This window comes from Oreochromis niloticus, linkage group LG10, assembly GCF_001858045.2.
Source record: "Oreochromis niloticus isolate F11D_XX linkage group LG10, O_niloticus_UMD_NMBU, whole genome shotgun sequence".
In the NCBI taxonomy this organism is placed as follows: domain Eukaryota; kingdom Metazoa; phylum Chordata; class Actinopteri; order Cichliformes; family Cichlidae; genus Oreochromis; species Oreochromis niloticus.
In genome coordinates this window covers 23,261,641-23,280,129 of record NC_031975.2, presented here as the reverse complement: position 1 = coordinate 23,280,129, position 18,489 = coordinate 23,261,641, and the positions used below count along the sequence as shown (strand labels likewise).

General features: G+C 41.9%; 1 protein-coding gene across 1 annotated transcript; it reads left to right on the top strand.

Moving 5' to 3' along the window:
* Window positions 1-1,750: 1,750 nt before the first annotated feature.
* LOC100712396 (hexokinase-2) lies at window positions 1,751-17,061 on the top strand. The gene is made up of 11 exons (XM_003451409.5): window positions 1,751-1,988; window positions 2,543-2,593; window positions 9,491-9,653; window positions 10,543-10,688; window positions 10,769-10,888; window positions 11,328-11,423; window positions 11,961-12,060; window positions 13,989-14,172; window positions 14,356-14,511; window positions 14,589-14,822; window positions 16,088-17,061. Exons 1-11 carry the CDS (start codon window positions 1,944-1,946, stop codon window positions 16,218-16,220), a joined length of 1,428 nt encoding a protein of 475 aa, XP_003451457.2. The 5' UTR covers window positions 1,751-1,943; the 3' UTR covers window positions 16,221-17,061.
* Window positions 17,062-18,489: the final 1,428 nt, after the last annotated feature.

Here is an 18,489-nt window from a genome sequence, read left to right as displayed (position 1 = left end):
GTCAGCTACATAGAAAAGGATCCTGGTGTTATTTGTCTCTCAGAAACAGTTCATAACTTCCCTTCAACTCATTCATGTCACCTAAAAGGTAAAGCTGTTTCTCCATCACCTGTTCAGCTCTGATGATTCAGTAAGGACATCTCCTGGTTTCATCTGCATGTTTCCCTCTCACCACATATCCAAACCGATATCATGGCCAGCAGCTTTACAGCTGTGGCTCCAGCAAACATCAGCTGACACTAGAAATTAATATTAAATAAATTCTAACAACAGCTGATCAAGCTTAAAGGTGCTGCTGTTGTTTAGTGCAACATCCGCTGGTTTCCTCTTTCTGGCGCAAAGTGGGAGATAAACAAACAAGAGAAAAGCCGATCAGCTGATCATTGATCAGTTTCATGATTGAAGTAGCAACAGGAGAGGGAGGGGGAGAGAATGAGAGAAGAGGCAGCTGTGCAGCAAAGACACAGAATAACTCCAGCTTTGTGTCTTTTTCATTGTAGCTGGAGTACAGGACAGACTGCGTCTCTTCTCAGCTCAATACAAAACCTGTAATATTTTCTCTGAATGAGGGACCATTCAATTTTTAAGGAGCCGTTTGCAACTCTACTAACTAACCTTATGAATAAAATAAAGTTCACCATCAGTAACATCACAGCACCCACCCAGCTGTATAGAAACTCCGTCATGCTAGCTAGTACGCAGTACGAGTTATTGTAACTGACTGTAAAAAGTCAGCATAACGAAAATAAACTCCACCTAAACTTGGTTTATATCTGACCCAGATGGACTGCAGGTCATAACTTCTTACCTGAAGTTCAGTTCACCTGACACTCGGACTGGCGACTGCCTCGGGTCTCTCCTCCTCCTGCCTACCCTTCCCTCATCCACCTGCTAGCCGCTGTGGAAGCTCCGCCATGCTCGATGGCCAGTCCAGCTATGTTAAACTGTTAATCTTTCGCCGAAAAACTGTTTTCTGTGATGCTGTCTTTCGTGCTTGGTTCTCCTACCTTTGCTAACATGACGCTCATAGCGCAGAAGCCGATGCTGCATTCACTTACACTCGGATATCTGAGCTTCACTGTGAAGACATAATCGTACATTTGATATTTCATTGGATTTTATTGTTTTGGCTTCGGGGTGGCACCTGGGGTGGCCAGTCTGGTTGGGGGGGTGGCCTGTGCCCCCCCAGGCCACCCCGCTGGACACGCCACAGCTGCTGATTTCCAAGACTTGGGAGAAATTTTTTTTTAAAGGATAAGATGTATGTTTTCTAATAGCAAAGTGTTAGGTTTATTAATAATGAGTTCTGAGGGTTATCACAGTGAGCAAAATGTTACTTTTCTGACTTTTACTGTAAAATTGTAAGTAGTTGCAGGCAGTTGCTGTGAAATTGATTGCTGATACCTCTCGGGGAACAACATATTTTTCCCCTCGTGAAAGGATCACTGAGGTGAAAGAGATAAAGGTGTTACCTTAAAAATCATGAACCTCCGAGCGCAGTAAACCTGGAAAAAGTGCAATACAAACAGAAACAGTTCACTGTTAAATGAAAAGCTGTGTCTAACTGCTGAAACCACAATGTTTCAAAAGGTGCAACTTTTTGCATTTTTACCACAGCATCATTTCTGAGATCAATTCTGCCTAGCAACACCTAGCAAACCACAGCAGAATACACACTGTCCAAATTAGCATGAGGTTGCCGTCTGATTCTAAACTGAAACAGTTTTTTTTGGGCATTACATAATTAACTTCAGTGTTCGTGTTCATTACTGTGTATTACCTCTGTTAAATAAAATAAACATAATCTGCCTGTGACATGACACCCGTGGCGCTGCTAATGAAAAGTTAGCATGCTAGCTTTAATCTTTACAGATCATTCAGGCAACATGTTTCAGCGATGGAGTTTATTTTAATGATTATTTGATTCATCTGCAAGCTTCTTCATGCAACTGAAAGAAAAGTATCTCAAAATTTCAACTTGCTCCTTAGTAAGTAGAAATTTACACATATTTTGGGTGCTGGATAGCAACAAGCGTCCACTTGATCAGTTGATCGTGAGTGTGGTAAAAATACTTCCCCCCGCCCCAATGTTTTAATTCCCTTTAAAAAAAAAATCCCCAAAACTGTATCAATGAAAACTGTGGTCCAACAATTGAGGCTGTGGTTGTTACAGTCCTGATATCCTCTCATTTATGTTTTTAGTGTTGTACAAATTAGACATGCAGCAAAGTTGTTTTCAGAGGCAAAGAGTCCATCCATACTTTCCCATTTTGTATGAACAGTAACCACAGAATAAGACCAGTCAGGTTTCACGAACAATCATTGTGGTTATGGCATGGCTCAAATAAATGCAGACCACCGACACGTTCCGTAAACTCACGGGATTTTTTTTAAAACCTGTCAGGGCAACAACGGGGCGACGTCTCAGAAGACGTCATATTATCTTTATTTCTTTAATTTTATCTGAGTCTTATTGTCCTCTTTTTCTGATAATTTAACCCTGTCAGCTTAATTCATCGTCTTTTAACCTGTTTTCATCCAGATGAGCAACACACAAGCAAATGACGGCATCCCTCCGGACGTGCTCAGTAAGGTATGTGTCACCTTGTTGTATGTATGTTTTGTTTTTGTGGTAGAGACAGTATTTGATAGATAACTAGCAAAAACCCAACCTACAGGCAGTTGTTGCCAGGCCTGCAGCACATGTTCGTCTCGTTCATGTTTAAAACACAGAAGTCTGTTTTAATTTATCATGTTGTTGTTTTTTTATATTCTTTATATCACTTTATAAAGTCACACGCCATAAACACCAAACGCATAAATCATGAATACATATTTTATAGTTTTTCTTTGCAAGCTAGATATTTATTTTATACAACAAAATAATAATCACAGGCACTTTTAGCTTTGCTGTCTCATGAACATTTATTTAATTATGTGACCACACATTCCAGTGATCCCAAAGTCCCACTGCACAACAGTGTACATGTAACGTACATGTCACCATTCATTTTGAGATTAGTTATATAGAGCTTGATAATCCTGGTCTAGGCAATTTATTTAGTACATTTGATTGCGATTTAGTCACACATCTAAGACGAGTTTTGGAAGATACACTTGCATATATACACTACGATCAACATGGTATGGTTCAGTGAACACAGGATATGTTTTATTTCTGCATGTTGGCATGCTAATTAATGAGAATACAGCATTAAAAAGTCCCTGTGCAGATACAAAACCAATTAAATGTATTTTATTGTTTATTAACAGTAATTATAAAATACCTTTTAGAGTAAATATCACCTTAAAGGGTCCTGCATGTTTGCTCAGTCTGACACAGTCTAACGTTATGGTTTTAGCCTCTTATTGCACTGATCAGAAGGGAAAATCCAAAAGCTTGAATCACATGATGATGATGATATCTTTGTCTTTGCAGATAACTTGTCAGAAACTAAAGAATTTAACACTTTAAATGTGCTGAGCAAAGCTACCAAAGTTTATTGAGAATTCATCAGAAAATTCAGGCTAGCTTAAGTCACGGGGATTCTTCTTTCGGTGAAAAATGATCCAGCTGTTGTCTTACACATTGCCACAGCTGCTAGCATTGCTCAGTGAGGTTCAGCATCAGGCTTCAGGGCTGGAAAATGAAGCCAGCGCTCTCGGGACCACTCAAAGACTCGTACAGCCTGGTACCAAGTATCTTGCACATTGAAGAAAGGAGAGTCCATAAAGTATGTGTGTTTAAATATCTGTGTTTGTTTACAGCAGTGTAAAAAATGAAAATGGGCATAAAAACCGGGCTAAAATCACATGAAAAACCAACATTCCCGTCTCCCTGAGTGGCAAACAGCAATATAATAATCTTCACACGAAAGCACGAAGCACTCGGTACACAGATGTAAACAGAGCAGGTGAATATTTAAAGTACACAAAGAACAGAAAGTAGCTGCGAACTGCCGCAGACCATTAGTGAAGTCCTCTTTACAGCTGAGTGAAATCCTGACAGAGGTCAGGAAAAAACAGGAACAAAGAATCATATTTTTTCATTTGTCAGATTTATGGTCAGTCACTGGCAGTGTTGGGTAAGTTACTTTAAATTAGTAACTTAGTTACATTACTAGTTACTTCTCTAAAAAAGTAACTCAGTTACTTCAAGTTACTCGTTACTTTCAGAGTAACTAGTTACTAGGGAAAGTAACTTTGGTTTTACTCAGAATTCTCTTGTTAATGTGTTGCTTCTGTAACTGGATACCCAGCCAGACTGCCAGTCTTCTAGCTTGCTTACTTGCCACAAGTGCACTGTGCCACCTACCAATAGAAAGGAAAAAATAATGTGCACATTTCCACGAGAGAAATCCCACGCCTGGACCGTCGTTGACCGCCGCCATGATTCTAGCCTGCTTTTTACATCCAACACAAAAACTGCAGTCGTGGTGCTTTTGATTGTACTCAGAACTTGGAAATTCTGCCTTCTGAATAGGAAGATGTAGGTAACACCAGACTGCAGATGAGCTGCATCCAGGGCTGGACTGGGACAAAAAAATAGTCCCGGGCATTTTGACTAGAGACCGGCCCACCATTATAGGAAAAATCATAAAGCCTTTGAACGAAAACAAACACTGTTGTGACAGTGATGTACACTGTTCTGATGGTATATATGTATCAATCTATCAATCGTTTGTTGTAAGACTCAGATAATTATTTTTTTTTAAAGCGAGACATTTTAAATGAGAATAATAAAGAAGTATTTCCTTGTGCCCCCCTTTCCCTGTTAATGCCCTACCTGGCCCCCTGGCAACACTTTGCTAGACCCGCCCCTGCACAGTTACCAGCTGTCAGCTACGTAGAAAAGGATCCTGGTGTTATTTGTCTCTCAGAAACAGCTCATAACTTCCCTTCAACTCATTCATGTCACCTAAAAGGTAAACCTGTTTCTCCATCACCTGTTCAGCTCTGATGATTCAGTAAGGACATCTCCTGGTTTCATCTGCATGTTTCCCTCTCACCAGATAACCAAACCGATATCATGACCAGCAGCTTTACAGCTGTGGCTCCAGCAAACATCAGCTGATACTAGAAATTAATATTAAATAAATTCTAACAACAGCTGATCAAGCTTAAACGTGCTGCTGTTGTTTAACGCGACATCCGCTGGTTTCCTCTTTCTGGCGCAAAGTGGGCGATAAATAAACAAGAGAGAAAAGCCGATCAGCTGATCATTGATCAGTTTCGTGATTGAAGTAGAAACGGGAGAGAATGAGAGAAGAAGAGGCAGCTGTGCAGCTTCAGCTTTGTGTCTTTTTCATTGTAGCTGAAGTCCGGGACAAACTGTTCCTTTTCACCTCAGTACGAAACGCGTAATATTTTCTCTGAATATGAGACGATTCTGTTTTTTACTGGACGGTTGGCAACTCTAATAATTAACCGTATGAACAAAATAAAGTTCAACATCAATATAGCACCCACACAGCTGTATAGAAACTCTGTCATGCTAGCTAGCACGCAGTACGAAAATGTCAGCATACCGAAAATAAACTCCACCTAAACTTGGTTTATATCTGACCCAGATAGACTGCAGGTCATAACTTCTTACCTGAAGTTCAGTTCACCTGACACGCGGACCGGCGGCCGCTTCGGGTCTCTCCTCCTCTTGCCTCCCTTTTCCTTCATCCACCTGCTGGCTTCCACCACTTGCTAATGTTATTGAATCTGTGGAAGCTCCGCGATATCCACCACACGAAGTAACGAGTAACGAGCCTATCTAAATCCCAGTAACGAGTAACGCGTTCCTGGTTTTGGCATAATAACTAGTTACCGTGCTCGTTACCACAATAATAACGTAGTTACTGTAACGCGTTACTTAATAACGCGTTAGTCCCAACACTGGTCACTGGTTTACTAACTTTAATCATGACTTTATGTATTTTATCATTTTTGAAGTGACAACTTTCAGTTTTTCAGCTGCAACTTCATGAATAAGAAATCGGAGCCAAACCTCCTCCTTATTTCCACAAAACCTCCATCTCACTTGTGTTCGTGACAAGCAGCACAATCGCATCGATTTCTACGACATCCAGGGAGTTTGTTTCTTTTTATGAGGTTTTTAAGGGCGAGGCTCTGATGACTCCCACGATGATCGCCAAAGACTGTCACCAAGACCAAAGGTTTCAGCAACCTTCGGTTTGCAGGTCCATGTCCATGATGCTGGTGACTGATCCCTGACAACAATAAGCAAAACAAAACAAACGTGACTAAACTAATATAAAGAACACCGGTTTGTTCCAGGATGAAATCAGTCAGCCAGTAAAGTTGAATTGATCCTCTAAAGTGTCTGTGCCAGAAGAAAAATCTGAGTATTCACCAGATGAGGAGTTAAAAGTATCCGAGAATATTAGAAATAGTATTTCGGGACCATAACGGACATCTAAGGAAAAAGTTTAAGTTCACAGTCAGAAAACAATGAAATGAAGGAAACTCTGAGACCACAGCAAAAATGTGACTCCAAACTGTTGAAAATTTGAGGGAATTTCTCTGAATCGTTACTCAGTTCAATTCAGTTTTATTTGTATAGTGCCAAATGACAACAACAGTCACCTCGGGGCGCTTTATATTATATATAAGGTAGAGAGAAAACCCATTGAGCGAGTGCTTTGGTGACAGTGGGAAGGAAAAACTCTCTTTTAACAGGAAGAAACCTCCAGCAGAACCAGGCTCAGGGAGGGGAGGAAAACATGACTGAAAAGAAGAGAAGAGAGCCAGAGATTAATAATAACTAATAATTAAATTCAGACTGGTGTATAGAACAAACAGTCAGTGCATTATGGGAAGCCTAAAGGAGCGCCCTGTTGGGGTGATGTGGTGCCACGAAGTCTCAAAGATAAGATGGAGAGAAGAGGACGACCTACGAGAAGATTTAAATTCTCAGTCAGAAAATACAGAAATGAGGGAAACTCTGAGACCAGCGCCACAGAAAAAATATGGCTCCAATGTTAAACATGAACTAAGAACAAAGTCATGAACACATCCACGCTCAGTGGATGTGTCCAAGTCGAGGATTTCATCTTCCAGGAATGCGTTCCTTTTTTCCGGAGCGTTTACTTTGTTCTGCATAAATCAGCTTTGTTTTTGCAGAATCATTTGTTTTATCAGTAATTATCAGAACGACCACGGCTCAACCTCTGGAGCTGAATAAAGGAGTGCTGCAGTTCCTCTACCGTCCATGTGAGGCTCCAGCAGTCAGTCAGAAACTGCCGTGTTAAAACCTTTTGTCAGAAATAAACACGTCCACATGTAGCTGCTAGCCTTCATCGCTTACGATGTTTGGGGCATTTTTAATAGATTCTCTGACTAATATTACTGTTTCAGACCATTCTGAAGTTTGTGCTTCAGTTTCAGTGAGTAAAATTCACACATTAATGAGTCCATTACTCGGCACAGCTTGGACTCCGTTTCATCCACACTTTTGGCTTCAAAAGGCCTCCATGGCAACAAGCAGGTCTCACTGCCGTGTCTCACTGAAGCTTCAAAGTATGCAGAACCTGTCCAGAACATGTATGCGCTCTACATACATACACAGCACAAACGCTGTTACACAGACACCTAGGCTCTATGTGAGAGAATAGAAAGGCACCGAGAAAATCAGCAAAGCAAAAACGTATAATTGACTCTGTACAGTAGCATAGGGCAGCTGTACCTGAGCCACACGATGAATCAAACACATGAATCACGAGTGAAAATATGTTTAACTCTGAGCGCTGAATTTCCTCGACTGCCACAAGAGTGCCAGCCAAACCCGGATCGCCCTGAGCCATTTTACGACAGGAAACACCTTCCTGACTTGCTGTGCAGCCACAGTGCCAGCAACTGGTTTCATCTTCATCTTCTTCTTCTTCACTTCCTGTAGATCAGCTGTGAGAAGCCAGTGTTGAGGCTACAGCAGAAATATTAAGCTAGGAGGTGTCCGGTTACTTTTGAACCACATTGGTTTCAAGTTTATTTTAAATTGAATGAAGCACATAAAACTTTAGTTTCACTTCCAAATGTTGAATGTCCTCCCGGCTAAACATTTACCTGTCAGAGTCTCGATGGAGGAATGAAGTCAGCCTCGTCTGCTGGGAGGGGGGAACCCAGAAACGAGCATGTGAAGGCACGAGGAGGAGCGAGGACAGTGGAGGAGAATAAACTCGCTCCTGGAAAAGTACTGCAGCTCAGGGATCAGTCTCAGACAAAGAGGAGGCAGACACGTTTGTATCCCTGCTTCATGGCAGCATCTGATCCTGGGACAAAGTTTAACTCAGAGCAAGAGGATCTCCAACCGTGGCTGCTGTTTAGGTTTATATCAGGTTCATTTCTTACTGTGAATCAATAATTTAACCACTGATAACAGTTTGATACAGCAGAGAAGATGAGCTCTAAACGTAAAGTTAAACTTCTACACAGCCACACAGATTGATTACTGCTTTAGACCTTTAAAAGCTTCTTAAAGTAACAAACATAAAACTCAGAACCACTTTGATCACATTTATCTGAGAACCTCTTTGGCTACGTTCACACTGCAGGTCTTAATGCTCAATTCCGATTTTTTGATCAAATCCGATTTTTTGGTCTGCTTGTTCACACTACAAATAAAATGCGACAGCAAACGCGCTCTAGTGTGAGCGATCAAAGCGGCCCGCATGCGCAAAAGAAGACGTCACACACAACTCGCTCTGTTTAGACCCAGAGCAAACAATATTGTTTGACTGATGGCCCTTAATATAAAGACTTCGGACTTTACGTTTCCCAATTTTTGCTTTAAGTTATTTTGTTATTTACATAATAATGTAAATAACCTAATAATGATCCTTATTGCTGTTTTAGAGAGGAGCGGTGCTTCAAAGGATAGAATTTGCAGATTATACAGTACAAATAAAATGTTCACGTTGTCTTCCCAACAGTTTCACTAACATCTACACTGGATGGCCAGGAAGCGTTCGCGATGTCTTCTCCGGCGCTTCTCCGGCGCTGATGATTGGCGTCTGTCTTGTGTCAGTGACGTAAAAGACGGATTTAATGCGACATGACCGTTCACACAGCAGTCGCTTTCTAAAACATCGGATATGTATCGGATTCAGTACCACATACGAAAGTGACCCAGATCGGATTTGAAAATATCGGATTTGTGCCGTTCACACTGTCATACCATGATCGGATATGGGTCGCATAGGGTCAAAAAAATCGGATTTGATGCGCTTTCGCCTGCAGTGTGAACGTAGCCTTTGTTTGTCACGTAGCTTCAGGAACTCCGACTGAGGGAATAATTCAGAATGTGTTTCACCTGGATGGAGATGCATCGGCAGGGCTGTCGCCATCTTGTGGTTAAACGTGGTTTAACGACGCAGTTGCCTCGTTTGGGTTTCCCTGGAGGGCACTGACGTGTGGGCAGTGTTGACACCCTGAACACCTTTATGTCTCTATGCTGTTCACGTGACATGGCCTCCCTCTGCAGGTGAAGAAGTACCTGCAGCCTTTCCAGCTGTCTACGGAGATGCTGCAGGAGGTTTCGGCTCGGCTCAGGAAGGATCTGATCCGAGGTTTAGGGAAGCACTCGCACCACAAGGCGCCCGTCAAGATGCTGCCCACCTTTGTCAGGGCCACGCCTGATGGGACGGGTAAGGACATTTTCAGATAAAAGTCAAATTTTGAATCTTCCCATAAAAAACAGAACTGTGTGGTTTACCCTCCGGCTGCTGTCTACACATGCTCACACCACGTGAGGCCTGGAGCTACAGTCCAGATGTGTCCTATTGATTAAGCTCTGTGACTGTTTCTCTTAAAATTAAGACATTTGTGACTTTACATGTGAGGAGAATGACTTTAAATTCAGTCTCTATTTAACATGGAGCCAGTGAAGAGAAGCCAGTATGAGAGAATGATGATATCTTATAGTTCCTGTTTGTACTCCTGCTGCTGCGTTTGGAGGCTTTATAGGAACTATTATCCTGATAATAAAGCTTTACAGTTGTCCAGCTTAGAAGTAATAAATGCATGAAGTAGTTTTTGAGCATCACTCTGAGACAGGCTGTTTCTAATTTAGATATTGTCCAGATAAAAAAAAGCAGTCCTACATATTTGTGTTTTATGTGCACACTGGGACAAAGCTGATTCCCCACTGGCACGTGCTGTGATTGGGTTTTTGTATCAGTGCAAAAATTAATGTTTAAGGCTTCAGTCGTCTTCACGTCACTACAGTAGAAGAACCCAAGACAGCTAGCTGCTGATGTGGTGAATCTAAGCGGTTAAAGCTTAAATGGCTGTGGGAGGGTTTTCAGTGATTCGCAGGTCGAACAGTTGTTGGCCGGGAGGTGAACGGGGTCTGATAGCATGTCTGCATTGGCACTGCAGCAATGATGAAAACACTCAGTAATTCACAACTTCCTCCACTTTAGATTGTCAGAGACCTGTGCAGGGAAATAAAAGGGTGGTATTATAATTATAAAAGCTATAATCATATTTTAAAGATGGCTTCCTGTAACTAAATCTTCATCATGTGGTCGGCAGAGAAAGGCGACTTCCTGGCGTTGGATCTGGGAGGAACAAACTTTCGTGTGCTTCACGTCCGTCTGGAGGAGGCACAGAAGGTTCTGAAGATGGGCAGTCAGATCTGCACCATCCCGCAGGCAATGATGGTGGGAAAAGGAGAACAGGTGACACAAATACACACTGAAGGAAAACAAAGCAAACGGAAGCGTGCAAATCCCCAAAATTCACGTCTGTCTCTGTGCAGCTGTTCAACTACATCGCCACCTGTCTCAGACATTTCCTTAAGTCTCAGAAGCTGAAGGGTCAAACTCTTCCTCTGGGCTTCACCTTCTCCTTCCCCTGTGAACAGCTGGAAATCGACAAGGTCTCACACACACACACACACACACACACACACACACACACACACAGTGTAAATACACAACAGTGACCTGTGTGTTTCGGCTGTTTGAGGAGACATCAGCAGTGTAGCCTGTAGCTGGTTAGGCTGTTCATGGTTTTAAAGGTGGTTTAGATGAGTTTTTAGAAGGAAAAGAAAATGATCAGAAATAATCACAGAGACAGAAAACTATCACAAAAGTGCAGAAGACATAAACAAAGAGGCAAAACCTAAAAAAACTACCACAGAGATCCAAGAAGGGTGACCTTTAGAGACCCTGGACTCTCCCCGGAGTTTCTGTGCCTCCTCCTGCAGTCCAAACATTCCTGAAAGCAGATTTTCTTTCTGAGGTGAACTCAGTGTCAGTCCTCGCATTCACGGTAATGTCACTGATAGATTCTGTAAATTGTGTTTTTCTGCACAGAGCATTCTGATCCACTGGACCAAAGGCTTCAAGTGCTCCGAGGTGGAGGGGAAAGACGTGGTCCAGTTACTGAAAGAGGCCATTCACAGGAAACGGGTCGGTCCAAAAAAACCAGAAATCACATTCATGTCTTTCAGCTCTGGCCTGCAGAGCCGTTCTTCCAGCTGCAGCGTTTTAGTGTTTTACCCTTCAGCACAATGTTTCTTTATACACACACACTCAGTTACACTGCATACAGTGCAGAGCAGACTTGTGTGTATCTCATTGCTGTTTCAGTTGATGCAAACTCACTCATGATGTTCGAGCATCAGAATAACTGCAGTTCGTATACCAGCCACGAGTGCATAAGCAAAGCTACAAAAAAATCTGTCATTGTCTAAAAAGACGTGGACTTAACTGTAAGGGATAAAATCAGTAGCACCACGTGCTGATGTGCTGACAGAAAATGTTATGTTAAATTGTTTGTGGGCCTCATATTTGAATCGGCGAGTAATTCTTCCCACTTCATCTCTCTGTGAATGCTGCTGAGGTGCAGATTAAAAGCACCGTGGCACTTTCTCTCTCTGTGTAGGCAGGATATTTGTGAATAGGCGAGACATAAATGCAACTGTCTGCCTGTCTTCTTCTCTGCAGGACTGTCATATTGGCTCGGTTGCCATGGTGAACGACACAGTGGGAACGATGATGAGCTGCGGCTACATTGACCAGAGCTGTGAAATCGGCATGATCATTGGTAACCATAATTTCAATAAGTAAAGAACTCTGGGATGTCTTTGTCTGTGTTTGTCTTTTATGTTTGCCGTTATTGTACAGCACTTTAATCAGCCATGCTGTTGTGCTTTATAAATAGAGTGGGACGGTCCTCAGATAAACCTCACATCTGTCTGACTGAGCTGTGTTTGCCTGCACCCCCCGAACACACTGACAAGATGATGAGTGGTCGGTTTATTGAGGTCATAGATAAATTACTGAATGGATAAAACATCCACAACAAAGACCTAAAAGCAGCTATATAAATACACAAAACAACCACAAAGAGACGCAAAGCAGAAAAAAAATGACCCCTAAAGAGCCACAGTCACAAGAAGGCAAGAAGTACACAAACATGAAAACATGAAAGTCTTACTTTTTATACAAGATGGATTCAGCCTCTGGGATTTAAAAATAAAATTGCAGTCCTTCTAATCACCAGCAGGGGGAGATGTCTTTGTTTTTACGAAGAAGGCAAATTGGATAAAAGTCATTGAAAAGATGGCCCTTTGACCCCTTCACCTCAGTAAAAAGTTTCCTGACCATGTTTTTCTTCTCAGTCACCATTTTTGAGTCTCACTGAAGATAAAATTATCTAAATGATAGTCCCTAAAGAAAAAAATAAATTCCAGGCTTACATTACAAGCTACTGTTCACGGATCTACTTTATAGTATTATAAAGTAGATGTTATTTGTAGTACTGTAATAGCAAGTTTTAGACCCAGAAAAAGTGATATCAGAGTATGATTTGTGCTTTGGTTATGATGCTTCTTGGCTCAGAATCCCGGACAAGCCCCCAAATTTACTCAAACAACAGAGAATGATGTCACAGTAGCTACAATGTTTTTTACACAGATGCAGCAGCTGCTGTCTTAGCCAGATGTAGCCTGAATGACAAGTGACATCTGCCCATAGGTGAAGGAGTCACAGAACGGTGTGGCCCACAAGTGTACATATTTGCCATATTTGGGCCAAACATTCATTGCTATATCTAGGTCTTGGAGGACCAAGACCTAGATTTTAATTTTTATATTTTAAAATATCATAAAATTATATTTTAATTTTATGACATTTTGGGGTCAATTTGGAGTAGCAAATAATTCCCTTTTATTATGATTTTGACTCTTCTAATGCTGGGCTTACACTGTGCGATTTTTGGCCCATTTTGAGCCGATTTTTCAGTCGTGCGACCATTTTGTTGATCGGTCCGTGTTTGGCCTTCATCATGCGTCATTCATCGTGTAGTATACATGGGGTAACGAGAAGCGATTAACACCTCACGACCAGCTCCCGATCATCAATCGCTTGGTCGGGAGGATTTCAAACCTGTTTGAAATCCTCCCGACCGTCGTGAGGGTGTCACCTCAGCCGCTCACACTGCGCACGTGCAAACACATAAATGTCGGTGAAAAAGAGGGAGTAGCACAGCAGTGCAGTGTGTGATCTGGACACAAGCGATGGATGCACTTGTAGAACTTTGGAAAGCTCATCTGAGTCTTTTCGATGTGGCATCACAAAATTATCACGACCACAACAATCGTGAAAATAGTTGGATCTACACTGCTGCTCAATCACAGCTGCCTGATCAGTGTTTTTCATTAGCAATTTAGCAAAGTTGATGGTGGTGGTGTGAGTCTGTGTGAGTGAAAGACAGAGAGGGAGAGCGAGCGACAGAATTTCCGTTATAACCTTCAATTTATGGACGCACAGTGTGAGCACTCAGGTCGCATCAGAGCATCGGGCCGTATAGTGTGAGACCCTGCATCGTGACCGACGAACTTCTAACCCCTGCAAGTCAATCGTGCAGTTTGAGCTGAAGCTGAATAACGCGACTGAAAAAATCGCACAGTGTATGCCCAGCTTAAGCTGCTAAATGCTTTGCGGTTTAATCTAAACAACATTTTCCTGCAGGTACAGGAACCAATGCCTGCTACATGGAGGAAATGAAGAATGTGAAGCGTATTGAGGGCGAGGACGGACGGATGTGCATCAACACGGAGTGGGGCGGCTTTGGGGATGACAGATCCTTGGCTGACATCCTGACTGAGTTCGACGTGGAAGTGGACAAGACCTCCATCAGCCCCGGCGTGCACATGTATGTTTCACAACTATTCAGAATCATAACACACCTCTCCCGTTCATGTGATCAGCTTCAGATAAGTCTTTGATACAACTTCTAATACAATCTATACAATAATTTTTGGCCACAGCAGAAGTTAGAAACTGATAGCTAATGTTTGTGAGAGTTTCTGTCCTGATTATGTGCGTTCTCCTGTAGCTTTGAGAAGATGATCAGCGGCATGTATTTGGGAGAAATCGTTCGACTGGTGCTGGTGAAGATGACCAAGGACAAGCTGCTGTTTAAAGGACAGATATCGAAGGCATTGGGGACCCCAGGACAGTTTGAGACCAAGTTTATCTCTGAGATTGAGGAGTGAGTCTTTTGCTTTTTCCTTGTTTCCAGCAGTCTCTCCTGGTCTTTATTATCTAACCACTTTGTCTGGTGCTCAGGCCGGACAGCGGTTTGGAGAACGCCATGAAGATTCTGACTGAGTTGGGTCTGGTTTGGGATCCGGTCGACGCGTCTGTGGTGCACCTGGTCTGCGACACTATCTCCTCACGCTCGGCCCATCTCTGTGCTGCCGCCCTGGCAACCCTCGTCAACCGCATCCGTAACAACCGCAAACTGGACCATCTGGAGACCACTGTCGGGGTGGACGGGACAGTGTACAGAAAACACCCCACGTAAGAGGCATTTGGTGAACAGAGCAAAGACATTTGAACATTTAACCAAACTTCACTTGGTTTACTGATATTAAGTAACCAGTCTTTTCTAATAGGCATATTTAAACATTATTTGGAAAGATTGTACAGAGTACACTTTTAATGACTTTAAAAACAAGAACTGAGTGCACTATTCTGTACATTCAGGTTCAGATATATTCATACACTCCCATTAATACTAGGTTAAGTCTTCTTTAGCAAGTTGTACTTTGACCAGACACTTTTAGTAGCCGTCAACAAGCCTCCGCCATAACTCTGGTTAAATATTTGATCACTTTTCTTGCCAATTTTTGTAGAGTTCATTTAAACTAGTTGGTTTCCTGGCACAGACCCGGCTTTTAAGCATAGTCCATATTTTCAGTAGGGTTGGCGTCAGGGCTTTGGGAAGGCATTTCCACAAGCTTAATATTAGCCTGCTTTATTCATCGCGTAAACAATTTTGATGTGTTTGGGTAAATATATGTACTATGTAAGTAATTTTACATTGTGTATGTCCACCTTTAAATATCTTTAGGTAGATATAATTAAATTGTAATTTAAAATAAAATTCCATTCAATTTCAGGGGAATGATACCCGTAGTCCTAGGCTGTATTATGAAGCGCTTGTCCATGTGGGACGCTGCAAATTTCAGTCAAGCTTGAAGGAGGAACTTCTTTCTTGGTCGACATCCTTTCAGTTGATGGACGTATAAAATTGACCTCACTGTGGACAGTGACGCTGGTGCTTCAGCAGTTTGGTGGTTGTTGGGTTGTTCCTGAACATCCTGACCAGTTTTCCCTCTTCTGAGGGAGACAGTTTGGATATTGTTTCAGACCCTCAGCAAAGTGGAGACACATTGAGCTGATGATCTCTGAATCTGCAGTTATTTAGAAATGGCTCCAAGAGAACATCCCAACCTAGATTTCCTGAGTTTCATAGACTTTCCCATTGTTCTGAGTATCGGTCAATCCAGTATCTGCTGTCAAATCCTTTTTATTCTGGCAAAGAGAAACTACCAATCGTTATCACTATATCGATAGGCCTAGACTTACAAGACACTGTAGTACCTTCAGGACCACATTTGGGTGTATGCATAGATTTGAGCCTGTAGCTATAATTTTGACCTTGTGTAGATTAGTGAAACCCATTTCTTATTTTGTTTTTGTTTTTTTGCAACTCATTAAACGGTGAAATCTGGCAGTTCTGTCCTTTAAACACCTCCCTCTCTCTTTGCTTCCTTTTCCAGCTTCAGCAGTAAGCTCCAGAAGGCGATGCGCCTGCTCGCCCCTCAGTGTAACATCACCTTCTTCGTCTCGGAGGACAGCAGTGGGAAGGGCGCTGCCATAACAGCGGCTGTGGCACAGAGGCTGGCTCCCTAGTCCCGACTACTAGAGGAGAGCGACGGTGAGGACAATGACGAGGAGGAGGAGGAGGAAGAGGGTCAATAATGTATTTTTGACCAATCTATGCCTCAGTGCAACTGCAACTGTTCATATAATGTGAAAAGAGGTGGAGCGAATCTTCCGGTATTTTATCATGTTGAGATTTTATTAGAAAAGAAGTAAAAATATGTTGATCAGAGTATTTAAAGTACAAAAACTTACACAAGGCTCACTGAAAAAGGTATTAAAAAGTAAACAATGTGTCAAAAGGAGGCGATTTAAAGTCATTTTATAGATCGCTATGGAGATTTTGATCCATTAAAAACCTATTTATTAATAAGGGGCATAGCTTCGGGGGGATTTGTGGTGGCAACAATTCCTAAAAATAAGTGTTGTTATATCACTGCAGCAAGGGGCGTACACTCCAGGGGGGGCTGAGGGGACCCCTATTGCTGGTTAAAGACAAATCTGTGACAGTTGTCAGCACATATGGTGGTACAAGGCAAGAAAGAGTGGAATAAATAATTTGGCTTTTTTAATTTCCTCAATCTCAATAAATAAAAAACAAAAGACTAAGAATTATCAGAGAAATGCATCATTTGCTGCTTGGTGAGATTTCCAGTCATCCTGAACAGCAGTGATCTGTTTGTGTCCAAGTAAAAGATAACAGATGCTTCAGTCTGATGCAGAAAAGAAGGAGACAAGGATATTTGTGAAATGTGTTTTGAAGGTGCCAAAAATCCTCCTCTTTTTTTAAAAAAAAAAGGGGAATAAAGAGTTTATGTACAAAGAACCACAGAAGAAGAGCTGCAGCACAATGTGCACTAAAGCCAGTGAATAAATAAAAATGTTAAACCGTCCAATCAGAATGGAGCCTGTGTGTTTTCATTACTGATGCTGTGGTGCTGATGACAAATAAAAAGGTTAGAAGGAAACTACTGAGAAGAAGCCTCGCTGTGCTAATCCTTATCTGACAAATAAGAGGCTGGAAAATTGGCCAGTAGGCATGATTGAACAGGTGAAATCAGTGACCTTTGACCTCAATGAAGTAACATCATGAACCAAAGAGAATATGTGAGGAAATGCCACAGTGCACAGACTGCTTAAGTAAAGAGACGGTGGACGTTGTTGATGTCAGCAGAAAGATCGTCTCAGATCATTTTCTCCATGAGCTCTGATGGTGATGTTTGAACGAGCCGCCGTAAACGTACACTCACAAACACTAAACACTGCTGCAAACGAAAGAAGCAAAGAATCCGTCAGAGAGAAAAATCATTCAGCATTTTTAAAACACAGTTTGATGTTTGAGACACTCCAGCAGAGGTTTCCACCTGTTTCTGCTGCTCTCCTTTCATTATTAAAATGATTATGTTTCAGTTACTCCAGTAAAGGCACTTGCTTTAGCTTTTCTTTTTTTGTCTGAAGACCATTCAGACACTTTCATCTGCTGTTTTTAAAAGCACGCTGCACACCCAGCTGAGATATACCGAGTTTTTAGTTAATAGCTCTTTGAGAATCACCTTGTTGGTGTAAAATTCCTATTTTATGTTATTTTATGTTTGTTACATGCAGACACAACGCTGTGAGCTAACCATGAGTTTGGTGTCTTTTAAGCGCTTGAATGCTTCAAAATGGTCAGGTACAGGAACTGTATGGTTTTATTTTTGTGCCTCTATTCTGATCCAGTGGAGTGGTTTAAACTAGATTAAACCAACAATGGTCTGAAAAAATTTAATATTTTAAAATAACACACTAACCAAAAATGGGTTTAGCTACATTCTGGATTTTATGGATCAGTGCTCAGAAAGACTACCAGAAGAGGCAATGTGTGCCACTTGGGAGGGAACTAGGATGGCCAAAAAAGGGGATGTAGCATGGGTGGCAGCCCTCAACATAACATCACAACACCAAACACATGCAGACACTGAAACATTTCCAGTCATCAGCTGCAAAGAGCTTTCAGATGAGCAGCAGAAAGATCCTGTTATCAGGAAATTGTTGGAGTTAAAGGAGAATAACAGAGATCTAACTGATGAGGTTCGTAGAACATTTGACAAGCCCACAAGGAAATTGTCTGGAATGAATGGAGCAGGCTGCAGGTGGAAAATGGCCTACTCTATAGGAAGACACCCAGCCGAAAGCAGTTAGTCCTGCCTGCCATTTACAAACAAACTGTCCTCTCACACCTACATGACAGCATGGGGCATGTTGGCGTGGAAAGAGTCCTTAGCCTAGTAAGAGATCGCTTTTATTGGCCCTTTATGAA

Bases quoted from the DNA above. Each gene is read 5' to 3' on its own strand.
- LOC100712396 (XM_003451409.5), top strand. From the start codon at position 1,944: ATGCAACTGAAAGAAAAGTATCTCAAAATTTCAACTTGCTCCTTA. The intron at 10,889-11,327 runs GTCTCACACACA...TTTTCTGCACAG, and splicing joins AACAGCTGGAAATCGACAAG to AGCATTCTGATCCACTGGAC. The intron at 12,061-13,988 runs GTAACCATAATT...ATTTTCCTGCAG, and splicing joins TGAAATCGGCATGATCATTG to GTACAGGAACCAATGCCTGC.